Raw genomic sequence first — 12,658 nt, 5'->3', positions numbered from 1 at the left:
GTCGGGTCTCCAGCAGGAACCTAAGGCTTTGTGGAGTAGGATCTCCACTGTCACTCTTCATTTGCCCTTAATGCCTATCAACTATTTTAAGTAAAGTTCTTATATTTAAGTTGATAGGGATTAGAAAGTTAAATTATAAAATGCTAATTTTGGAATAGAATGAAAATCAGGAAGGTGAGTGAATACTTAGTGTTTGAGGACTGTTATCTTTCAAGTGTGCAGACTCCCTTTTTCCTATGTGTAGATGTTTGAGAAAGCAATAGTCTTTGAACTTAGGTCCTCTGAACTCCATTGGAAGAGGCTTATCGTGGTCATATGACTGTTCTGTGCCTTTTCTCATTTATGCTGAATGTCAGTTACAGTCAGAAGTGACATTATACGTTTATTCCATGTTGTTTTTCACTCATGGGATAAACACTAGCATTACTTTTATATTAGCTGAAATTATACATAAAAAAGAGATTTAAAATGAGTGGTAGCTTGCCCTTTAAAAATTTCAATTGAAACTATGCCAGAAGAGGGCGCTGAAGTCAAGATGGCTGTGAACACCTGAGCACAGTGCTCTCCCCCAGGGCCAGGTCAGTGGAAGAGCAGCAAAACATGGGTGTTCCTCCTCAGCAAGCAAATCAGCCAGGGAAACAGTGAAGTGAGGGACGGTCTTAGCACAGAACTTCCCATAGTCAGGGTTTCTTCCGAGTGCTTGACAGTGGAGATGGCAAGATGGTGGCTTTTGACACTGAAATGAAGGCTGTGAAAGAGTTTTAGATTAACAAAAAAATACAGTTAAATTGATCTTTTTAAGTTGAAAAAGCTTCTTCCAGTTTTTGAATAGTTAACACAGATGAACTTTCCGGTAACTATATAGCAGATGCATCGTGGAAATTAGAATTCTTTTTGAAGAGAAGGTTGAAGTCTCTGCAAGCAGCGTATTCTCTCTCTCTTTCTAATGCACACACAGTATGACAGGTACTTTTGCAAATACTGTTTTAACAGTGCCTTATGTGAAAAGTTAATTCAAGCATGTAGATGAAATAAAAACCTTTTATGATATGCTGGTGAATGAAGTTTCAGGTTTGTTTCTATGATTATGTGTGTTGTTAGCTTTTTACTGTGTATAATTTTATATTTGTATAGTGATGAGGAAGTTGAGGTATATTCATTGTGCGTCTCTTGCTCCTTGGAAGAAAAGTTATGACCAACCTAGACAGCATATTAAAAAACAGAGACATTACTTTGCCAACAAAGTTCCATCTAGTCAAAGCTATAGTTTTTCCAGTAGTCATGTATGGATGTGAGGCTTGGACTGTAAAGAAAGCTGAGTGCCCAAGAATTGATGCTTTTGAACTGTGGTGTTGAAGAAGACTCTTGAGAGTTCCTTGGACTGCCAGGGAGATCCAACCAGTCCATCCTAAAGCAAATCAGTCCTGAATATTCATTAGAAGGACTGATGCTGAAGCTGAAATTCCAGAACTTTGGCCACCTGATCGGAAGAATTGACTCACTGGAAAAGACCCTGATGCTGGGAAAGATTGCAGGTGGGAGGAGAAGGGGACGACAGAGGATAAGATCGATGGATGGCATCACCAACTCAATGGACATGAGTTTGAGCAAGCTCCAGGAGTTGGTGATGGGCAGGGAGGCCTGGCTTGTTGCAGTCCATTGGGTTGCAAAGAGTTGGACGTGACCGAGCGACTGAACTGAACTGAACTGTAGTTGCTTCAGTAATGTCCAGCTCTTTGTAACCCCATGGACTGCAGCCCACCAGGCTCCTCTGTCCATGGGATTCTCTAGGCAAGAACACTGTGGTGCGTCGCCATGCTCTGCTCCAGGGGATCTTCTCAACCTAGGGGTTGAACCCCCTTGCTTCTCCTGCTTTGGCAGGCGGGTTCTTAACCACTCGTGCCACCTAGAAAGCCCCATCTTACTGAATTAGCTCTAAAATTTAAGCTGGAACACTGAAAATAAGCCAGGAGAAATAACCTGCTTTTCTATAGTATGAAAACATCCAGAAGAAAGTAGTCCCAAGAGCCTTTACACTGAACTACAGTTGAAGGAAAGTGTACTTTCAAGAGTATACAATAAGATCTCAGCTTTAAAGTGTACTGTATACGCAAGGGGTGGTGAAAGAGATAACAAAGATTGTTGTGACTGGGTTGAAGGACCAAGTACTGACACAGTAAGAGCAAGGTAGCAGGGATGTGGGGACAAAAAGAGAAAGCGAGAGAATGAGAGGAAGTATATTAGAGAATGGAACCCTAGGGGGAAACACTTAGAAGAGGTCGAATGGTCCCAAGCATTGAATTTTGTTACGGCCTTTCATTTTCCAAAAGCATTTTATTAAGGAAATATTTTATCTGCAAAAGACTTTGGTAGGAAGGACATAAAGTTTCACTAAAGCTGCAGCCCACATGCCTTAAAGTATTATGTATTACAATTGGAAAAAAAGAGAGAGCAAGGGTAAGAAGGGTAGAGACAGGAGAAGGATAGTGGGGAAAAAAAGACTGGTAACATGGACACTGGTGAGAGATCTGCCACAGAACTGTTATTTTGATTTATGTCATGTTTTCTGATACTTGTTATAAATGGACATTTTGAGGTGATTTAAGTCTTCCACCATTTGGAGTCTGTTTATATACTCCTCCCCCATCCCTAGGATATATTCAGCTACAAGTTTATGGCCAGAGATTAAATGGCTGATATTTAGGAAAGAATTTATTTATAAATTACAAATTCTTAGTGTATTTATTCAATGGATCTATTTCTATTTATTTTAAATTGGAGGATAATCGCTTCACAGTGTTGCACTCCTTTCTGCCATACAGTAACATGAATCGGCCATAAGGATATATGTGTCCCCTTCCTCTTGAGCCCCCCCCCCACCTTAGTTTTGATCCAGTCCCTGATGTTTGTTTTGGGGAACGTGATCATGTCCAAGTGGTAAGCAACTTCATTTGGTTAGTGACTCAGAGACTTAGTTTAGTGATGATTCAAAAGTTTCTTTTGAGAATATTGGAAAAATACCACCTTGATTAGGCTATGGTCTTCAGTACAAGATTTTAGAAATAACTAGGGACTTGATAAGAGAAATCATGTAAAATGGTCATGTTACTGAAAAAATGCAGACTAATACTCAGCACTTACTGAACTTTAGACTTGTTGTGAGTGATCTTACTCGTGGCGGGCAGTGCTTTGCAGGCAAGGGGGATTGGACTTCAGTTGTTTGTCCTCTCTTTTTGGTGGCCGGGGGCTGCCTTACAGAGACTGCTTTGGTCAAAGCAGTTGAATGAATGCATGCGTGGATGTCATTCAGTTGTGTCCAACTCTTTGCGACCCCATGGGCTGCAGCCTGCCAGGCTTCTCTGTCCATGGGGATTTTCCAGGCAAGAATACTGGAGTGGGTTGCCATGCCCTCATGGACTGCAGCCTGCCAGGCTCCTCTGTCCATGGGAGTCTCCAGGCAAAAATACTGGAGTGGGTTGCCATGCCCTCCTCCAGGGGATCTTCCCATCAGGGATTGAACCCAGGTTTCCTGCATTGTAGGCGGATTCTTTACTATCTGAGCCACCAGGGAAGCCCAAGAATACTGGAGTGGGTAGCCTATTCCTTCTCCAGAGGATCTTTTCAACCCAGGAATTGAACCAGGTTCTCCTGCATTGCAGGTGGATTCTTTACCAGCTGAGCTGCCAGGGAAGCCAAGTTGAATGAATGAATATTCCTTTAATATTACTCATTTTCTGGTCCAGAACATTCCAAGTAAGAGATATTTTAGGTCTTAGCAAATCTTACAAAAACTTAAGAATGAAAAGGGATAGAGCCTTGAATTTCACATCACAGCTAAGGTGCAGGAAGGAGTTCTGTGCTCACAAAGTTCCACAGATAGCTGGTGGGGAGAGAATTTATTTGTAAGGAAACATAACTTTTTTACAGTTGCCCAAGATTAGACTATGTTTGGCAGGTTCAATAAATGAGGCAGATTTTATTATATACTAGGCCATACTTTGTATTCTTTCAGGCTTTTTCAAAATGTTAAAGATAATACAGTACCAGAGAGGCAGCATTGCAATTTGATTGTGTCGTATGACACAACAGCAGGGTAGCTTTTTACCTAGAGTCGTTGACTGTTTCTTTGCCACAGTTCTTCATGTGGGGTCCTACAAGGCATAAACTGAATCGCACTTAAAGACAACAGTTAGAAGGAAGTGCATCAGCAGTGTTTCTTGTCTGAAAGGTTTAGAGAGAGGAAAAGGAAAAGAATGATATGGAGACATTCAAATACCGAGAGAGTGGCAGAACTTTTGTAAAATAAAATTCAGCTAATACCTTGTACAAACCAAAGACCTTTGAAAAGTGTTTGTAAAATATGTTGTTTAATGCTTTTTAAACAAAGTGACATACTCATCTGAGACTGAAATATTCTTAAAAAATTTTTTTCATTTCCCTGAAACATTCCTCAGCTCTTGATAACTAGTTTCTTAATATCCCAGCTACTCAAAAGGAGCTCAGATGTTTCCTCAAGTTTTTGATGCTATTTTATAATTTTTAGAGGGTTAGGGAACATCTAGGGAACTCTTATGAGGGGATTGTGCTAGCTATTTCATATAGTCAGTCTTTACCACAGCCTCGTTAGGGAGCTGTGGTCACCTCCGTCCTCCAGGGGAGGGAGCAGGCTTGGAGAGTGTGAATGATCCAGACTTTGGCGGGACTGTTGGTTCCTTTAAGACGCTTTCCTGGCTTTCTGTCATTTGATTCTTGCAGCACAGTTTTCGTGTTTCAGTTCCATAAATGACCGTGCTGAGGGCCAGAGAGAGAAGATGACCTGCCAAAGGTCACATTTGAATAGTTTCAGGAATAGTAAGATCAGAGGGAGATGTGGGCTTACTGTGGAATTTTCTAAGGTGCTCAAGACATTCTCAAGGATATGTTACTCATGTATTGGAATTGTCAGTTGAGCACATGAGTGATCTGTAACATGGATGGAGTGAGAGCAAGTTGGTCTAAACTAAAAGTAATTGAACAAAACCTTCTTGAATATAGAGACTACAACTTTCAAATCAGTTGCAGTTGCAAAAATCAGTTTTTAGTAGAACTGATGCAGTACAGTGAAACCCAACATTCAAAAAAATAAGATCATGGCATCTTGTCCCATCACTTCATGGCAAATAGATGGGAAAAAAATGGAAGCAGGGGTAGACTTTATTTTCTTGGGAAAAATCACTATGGATTGTAACTGCAGCCTGAAATTATAAGATGCCTGCTCCTTGGAAGAAAAGCTATGACAAACCTAGACAGTGTATTGAAAAGCAGACATCACTTTGCCAACAAAGGTCTGTATAGTCTAAGGTATGGTTTTTCCGATAGTCATGCATGAATGTTGCCCCATAAAGAAGGCTGAGTGCTGAAGAATTGATGCTTTCAAACTGTGGTGCTGGAAAAGACTCTTTAGAGTCCCTTGGACAGCAAGGTGATCGATCCTAGTCAGTCCTAAAGAAAATCAGCACTGAATGTTCTTTGGAAGGACTGATGCTGAAGCTGAAGTTTTCATACTTTGGTGACCTGATGCGAAGAGCTGACTCATTGGAAAAGACCCTGATGCTGGGAAAGATTGAGGACAGGAGAAGAAGGGGGTGACAGAGATGATGGCATCTCTGACTCAGTGGACATGAGTTTGAGCAAACTCTGAGAGACAGTAAAGGACAGGGAAGGCTGGTGTGCTGCTGTCCACTGAGTTGAAAAGAGTTGGACATGACTGAGCGACTGAACAACAACGAGGGATGAGGGAGGATGCTGCATGATGATCAAGGGATCAACTGAAGAGGATACAACAGTTGTACATATTTGTGGACCCAGCATAGGAGCATCTCAACACGAAAGGTAAATGCTAAGTCATAAAGAGGAAACTGAAGTAACACAGTAACAGTGCGGGACGCCAGCACTGCACTTACGCCAGTGGACAGATCGTCCACACGGAAAATTAATAAAGAAATACAGGTCCTAAATGACCCATTGGATCAAATAGACGTAATTGATGTTTATAGTATAAATATACTAAAACATCCATCCTAAAACTTCAGAATATACTTTCTTCTCAAGTGCACATGGAACATTCTCCAGGATAGAGCACATCTTGGGTCACAGATGAAACCTTGGTAAACTTAAGAAACTTGAAATCATGTTAGGTCACATGTGATATGTTACACCAGTTCTTCAGCACTCAGCCTTCTTTATGGTGCAGTCATATCTGACGACAGTACTATGAGATTAGGAATCGATTATAGGAAGAAAAATTGTGAAAAATGGAAACACATGGACGCTACATAGCACGCTACATCATAACCGAGAGATCACTGGAGAGATCCAAGAAGAAACAAAACGAACGTCCAGAAACAAAGACAACGAAAATATGGCGGCCCAGAACCTATGCGGTCCACCAAAAGCGGTTCTAAGAGGGGAGCTTACGGCTGTGCAGCCCCACCCCAGGGAACAGGCGATTTCAGATAGGCAGCCTAGCCTACACCCAAAGCAACCAGACTCAACAAAAAACCCCAGAGTTAGTGGGAGAAAAGAAATCATAAAAATCAGAGCAGAAATAACAGAAATAGAAACCAAAAAAAACAATAGAAAAGATCAGTGACACTAAAAGCTGATTTTTTTGAGAAAGATTAACAAAATGCCTAAACCTTTAGCCAGACTCATTATGAGCAAAGAGGGGAGCACTCAAGTTAGAAGTGAAAAAAGAAAAAGTTACAACTGACACCACAGAAATACAAAGGCTCATAAAGACTACTACAAGCAACTATATGCCAAGAAAATGGAAAACCTGGAAGAAATGGACAAATTCTTAGAAAGCAAGCAACCCAATCAAAAAATGGCTGTAAGACCTAAATATACATTTCTCAGAGAAGACATACAGACTACCAAAAAACACATGAAAAGATGCTCAACACCACTAATTTTTAGAGAAATGCAAATAAAAACTGCAATGAGGTATCACCTCACACAGGTCTGAATGGCCACCATCCAAAAAAAATCACTGCAGATGGTGACTGCAGCCATGAAATTAAAAGACTCTTACTCCTTGGAAGAAAAGTTATGACCAACCTAGACAGTATATTCAAAAGCAGAGACATTACTTTGCCGACTAAGGTCCGTCTAGTCAAGGCTATGCTTTTTCCTGTGGTCATGTATGGATGTGAGAGTTGGACTGTGAAGAAGGCTGAGTGCCGAAGAATTGATTCTTTTGAACTGTGGTGTTGGAGAAGACTCTTGAGAGTCCCTTGGACTGCAAGGATATCCAACCAGTCCATTCTGAAGGAGATCAACCCTGGGATTTCTTTGGAGGGAATGATGCTAAAGCTGAAACTCCAGTACTTTGGCCACCTCATGCGAAGAGCTGACTCATTGGAAAAGACTGTGATGCTGGGAGGGATTGGGGGCAGGAGGAGAAGGGGACGACCGAGGATGAGATGGCTGGATGACATCACGGACTCGATGGACGTGAGTCTGAGTGAATTCCAGGAGATGGTGATGGACAGGGAGGCCTGGCGTGCTGCGATTCATGGGGTCGCAGAGAGTCGGACATGACTGAGCGACTGAACTGAACTGAAATGCTGGAGAGAGCGTGGAGAAAAGGGAACCCCTTACACTGTTGGTGGGACTGTGAGTTGGTGCAGCCACTATGAAGAACAGTGTGGAGGCTCCTTAAAAAACTAAAAGCAGAATGGCCATATGACTGAGCATATGCCCCGTGAAAAGCATAATTCAAAAATTACATGGACCCCAGTGTGTATTTCAGCTCTATTTACAGTAGCCGGGACATGGAACAACGTAAATCAACAGAGGAATGGATATCTGGTACATATTACAATGGAGTATTTGTTGTTTAGTTGCCAGGTTGTGTCCCGACTCTTTGCAGTCCCATAGTTTATAGCTTGCCAGGCTTCTCTGTCCATGGGATTTCCCAGGCAAGAATACTGGAATGGGTTGCCATTTCCTTCTCCAGGAGATCTTCCCAACCCATGGATCAAATCGGTATCTCCTGTATTGGCAGGCAAGTTTTTTACCACTGAGCTATGAAGGAAGCCCACAAATGAAATATTCAGTTCAGTTCAGTCGCTCAGTCGTGTCGGACTCTTTGCGACCCCATGAATCGCAGCACGCCAGGCCTCCCTGTCCATCACCAACTCCCGGAGTTCACCCAAACTCATGTCCATCAAGTCGGTGATGCCATCCAGCCATCTCACCCTCTATCATCCCCTTCTCCTCCCAGCATCTGCCCCCAGTCCCTCCCAGCATCAGAGTGTTTTCCAATGAGTCAACTCTTCTCATAAGGTGGCCAGAGTATTGGAGTTTCAGCTTTAGCATCAGTCCTTCCAAAGAACACCCAGGACTGATCTCCTTTAGAATGGACTGGTTGGATCTCCTTGCAGTCCAAGGGACTCTCAAGAGTCTTCAACACCACAGTTCAAAAGCATCAATTCTTAGGCGCTCAGCTTTCTTCACAGTCCAACTCTCTCATCGATACATGACCACTGGAAAAACCATAGCCTTGACTAGACAGACCTTTGTTGGCAAAGTAATGTCTCTGCTTTTGAATATACTATCTAGGTTGGTCATAACTTTCCTTCCAAGGAGTAAGCGTCTTTTAATTTCATGGCTGCAGCCACCATCTGCAGTGATTTTGGAGCCCCCCCCCCCCAAATAAAGTCTGACACTGTTTCCCCTGTTTCCCCATCTATTTGCCGTGAAGTGGTGGGACCAGATGCCATGGTCTTCGTTTTCTGAATGTTGAGCTTTAAGCCAACTGTTTCACTCTCCTCTTTCACTTTCATCAAGAGGCTTTTAGTTCCTCTTCACTTTCTGCCATAAGGGTGGTGTCATCTGCATATCTGAGGTTATTGATAGTTCTCCCGGCAATCTTGATTCCAGCTTGTGCTTCATCCAGCCCAGAGTTTCTCATGGTGTACTCTGCATATAAGTTAAATAAGCAGGGTGACAATATACAGCCTTGATGTACTCCTTTTCCTATTTGGAACCAGTCTGTTGTTCCATGTCCAGTTCTAACTGTTGCTTCCTGACCTGCACATAGCTTTCTCAAGAGGTAGGTCAGGTGGTCTGGTATTCCCATCTCTTTCAGAATTTTCCACAGTTTATCATGATCCACGCAGTCAAAGGCTTTGGCATAGTCAATAAAGTAGAAATAGATGTCTTTCTGGAACTCTTCCTTTTTCCATGATCCAACAGATGTTGGCAATTTGATCTCTGGTTCCTCTGCCTTTTCTAAAACCAGCTTGAACATCTGGAAGTTCACGGTTCACATATTGCTGAAGCCTGGCTTGGAGAATTTTGAGCATTACTTTGCTAGCGTGTGAGATGAGTGCAATTGTGCAGTATTGGAATGAAAACTGACCTTTTCCAGTCCTGTGGCCACTGCTGAGTTTTCCAAATTTGCTGGCATATTGAGTGCAGCACTTTTCACAGCATCATCTTCCAGGATTTGAAATAGCTCAACTGGAATTCCATCACCTCCACTAGCTTTGTTTGTAGTGATGCTTTCTAAGGCCCACTTGACTTCACATTCCAGGATGTCTGTCTCCAGGTGAGTGATCACACCATTGTGATTATCTTGGTCGTGAAGATCTTTTTTGTAAAGTTCTTCTGTGTATTCTTGCCATCTCTTCTTAATATCTTCTGCTTCTGTTAGGTCCATACCATTTCTGTCCTTTATCGAGCCCATCTTTGCATGAAATGTTCTGTTAGTATCTCTAATTTTCTTGAAGAGATCTCTAGTCTTTCCCATTCTGTTCTTTTCCTCTATTTCTTTGCATTGATTGTTGAGGAAGGCTTTCTTATCTCTCCCTGCTATTCTTTGGAACTCTGCATTCACATGCTTATATCTTTCCTTTTCTCCTTTGCTTTTGGCTTCTCTTCTTTTCACAGCTATTTGTAAGGCCTCCCCAGACAGCCATTTTGCTTTTTTGCATTTCTTTTCCATGGGGATGGTTTTTATCCCTGTCTCCTGTACAGTGTCACAAACCTCCGTCCATAGTTCATCAGGCACTGTATCTATCAGATCTAGGCCCTTAAATCTATTTCTCACTTCCACTGTATAATCATAAGGGATTTGATTTAGGTCATACCTGAATGGACTAGTGGTTTTCCCTACTTTCTTCAATTTCAGTCTGAATTTGGCAGTAAGGAGTTCATGATCTGAGCCACAGTCAGCTCCCAGTCTTGTTTTTTCTGACTGTATAGAGCGTCTCCATCTTTGGCTGCAAAGAATGTAATCAATCTGATTTCGGTGTTACCATCTGGTGATGTCCATGTGTAGATTCTTCTCTTGTGTTGTTGGAAGAGGGTGTTTGCCATGACCAGTGCGTTCTCTTGGCAAAACTCTTGTTAGCCTTTGCCCTGCTTCATTCCGCATTCCAAGGCCAAATTTGCCTGTTACCCCAGGTGTTTCTTGACTTCCTACTTTTGCATTCCAGTCCCCTTTAGTGAAAAGAACATCTTTTTTGGGTGTTAGTCCTAAAAATGAAACATACTCAGCCATAAAAAGGAACAAAACCATGTCATTTGTAGAGATGTGGATGGACCTCGTGTTTTTCAATACAGAGTGAAGTAAGTCAGAAAGAGAAAATACATGTTAACACATATTTGTGGAATCTAGAAAAATGGTAAAAATGATCTCATTGCAAAACAGAAATAAAGGTACAGAGGTAGAAAACAAATGTAATGGATACCAGGAGGGAAAAGGAGGGGATGAACTGAAAGAGTGGGATTTGCCGTATACACTACCATGTATAAAACAGGCAACTAACGAGAACCTGCTGTACAGCGCAGGAGACTGCTGGGTGCTCTGTGGTGACCTACATGGGAAGGAAATCCAAAAACCGGATATATGTTGATGTCTGGCTGGTTTACTTCGCTGTAGAGCAGAAACTGACTCAGCGGAGTAAAGTAACCACAGTCCAGTTTAAAAAAAAATAAGTCATGCCTAGGACAGCGTGCTGACAATGAAGTTGAGAAGGATGTGTTTCGACTGCCGCGCGGTTAATGCTGGCTGTTTCTCCAGGACAGTGGGATGTGTTTCGACTGCCGCGCGGTTAATGCTGGCTCTTTCTCCACGACAGTGCTGGGAGGAGGACTGGCCGAGGGGGATGGCGCCTTCCAGGCGGTGCTCTGCTGCATGCAGCTGGAAGGGAAGCTCCAGCCTGTGACCCGCATTCTCGCCAAGTCGCTGACGGGAGAGTCCCTGGTATGTTGGCTGGTTCAAATTTGAATGTCCGAAAATGTATTCACCCACTGGACTTCTTAGGTGTATGCCTGCGTCCTGTAGGTCCTGCCGGAAATCAAAGTCTATGAGTAGCTACTTACTTCTTTTCAACATACTCCTATTTAAACATTGGATTCTTTTATTAATGTAGTTTGTGATTAAGAGATAATTTTTAAAACTTTGGAAGTATAGAATAACTGATTTTCTTTAAAGGTATAATTTAACAGAACCTGAAGGTATTTTTGAGTTTTAGAATGCTTCTGTGGATGTATGATCTTATATGTTTCTTTAATTTAGTCATTTATTGTATAAAATGCTTAAATTTATCTAAACAAAGTAATAATTACTTTTCTTTCTGACGATGTTCATATTCATGGCTGCTCTGATGAAGTTATCTCATTCTATTCAGACCTTGGGATAAATTTTTGTATGCGCTATTAAATTTTCTAGAGTTTTTATTTGTTTTTGGATGACTTAATGGAAAGACTTCCTTTTTTGAACTTTAGAGTTGGCAATCTATAGAAATTGGAAGAAAAGATATGTTATGACTTTTTTTCACCAGTTGGTAACTGTTACAAAACTGATACTTTTTGAGTCATAATGAAATATGGTGAAAGTAAAAAAAACACATATGTATACTTTGTTATACAGCTTGAGTTCTCTATACTTCTGAATTATCATAAACTGTGGAAAACAAAGAGCAAAGTTGTGTTTTCACTGCAAATAAATATATACATGGTGAAAAAGAAGGAAATCAGGAAAGTACTTTGTATATTGTTGAGTGTAATATAATGACCCATCTTGGAGGGTAATTTAGTTATTTTCTAAGGAATTATTGTGCAGTGAATTATTTAATTGGTTTAATAGTATCTTTTTATTTTACCATCTTAACAAATGAATATAAAAGCTAAGGTATCTTATTAATATAGCAAAATTGTATGGGTCAGTTCAGTCGCTCAGTTGTGTCCGACTCTTTGCAACCCCATGAATCACAGCACACCAGGCCTCCCTGTCCATCACCAACTCCTGGAGTTCACCCAAACTCATGTCCATCGAGTCGGTGATGCCATCCAGCCGTCTCATCCTCTGTCGTCCCCTTCTCCTCCTGCCCCCAGTCCCTCCCAGCATCAAGATCTTTTCCAGTGAGTCAACTCTTCCCATGAGGTGGCCAAAGTATTGGAGTTTCAGCTTCAGCATCAGTCCTTCCGATGAACACCCAGGACTGATCTCCTTTAGAATGGACTGGTTGGATCTCCTTGCAGTCCAAGGGACTCTCAAGAGTCTTGTATGGGTATTGAGTTCTAAATTGGTGATAAAGAATATTTCTCTTCTTTATTGTTTAGATAATTCTATCTTTAAGGATCTTTTCTATTTAAATTGAGCATA

The 12,658-nt window shown here is 41.6% G+C and overlaps 1 protein-coding gene across 17 annotated transcripts in view; it reads left to right on the top strand.

Moving 5' to 3' along the window:
• HELZ (helicase with zinc finger) overlaps window positions 1–12,658 on the top strand; it is a 154,473-nt gene that overhangs the window by 32,052 nt on the left and 109,763 nt on the right. For 16 of the 17 annotated variants that reach the window (XM_060395908.1, XM_042256542.2, XM_060395909.1 and 13 more), the window contains one exon: window positions 11,130–11,254. In XM_060395908.1, coding sequence (XP_060251891.1) covers window positions 11,130–11,254 — 125 coding nt within the window. Of the gene's footprint in view, window positions 1–11,071; window positions 11,255–12,658 lie in introns of all 17 variants that reach the window. The other variant, XM_042256544.2, reaches the window with a different exon arrangement.

This window comes from Ovis aries, chromosome 11, assembly GCF_016772045.2.
Source record: "Ovis aries strain OAR_USU_Benz2616 breed Rambouillet chromosome 11, ARS-UI_Ramb_v3.0, whole genome shotgun sequence".
Lineage (NCBI taxonomy): Eukaryota > Metazoa > Chordata > Mammalia > Artiodactyla > Bovidae > Ovis > Ovis aries.
Note: the sequence above shows the minus strand (reverse complement) of the source record. Positions and strands in the feature narration are given on the sequence as shown.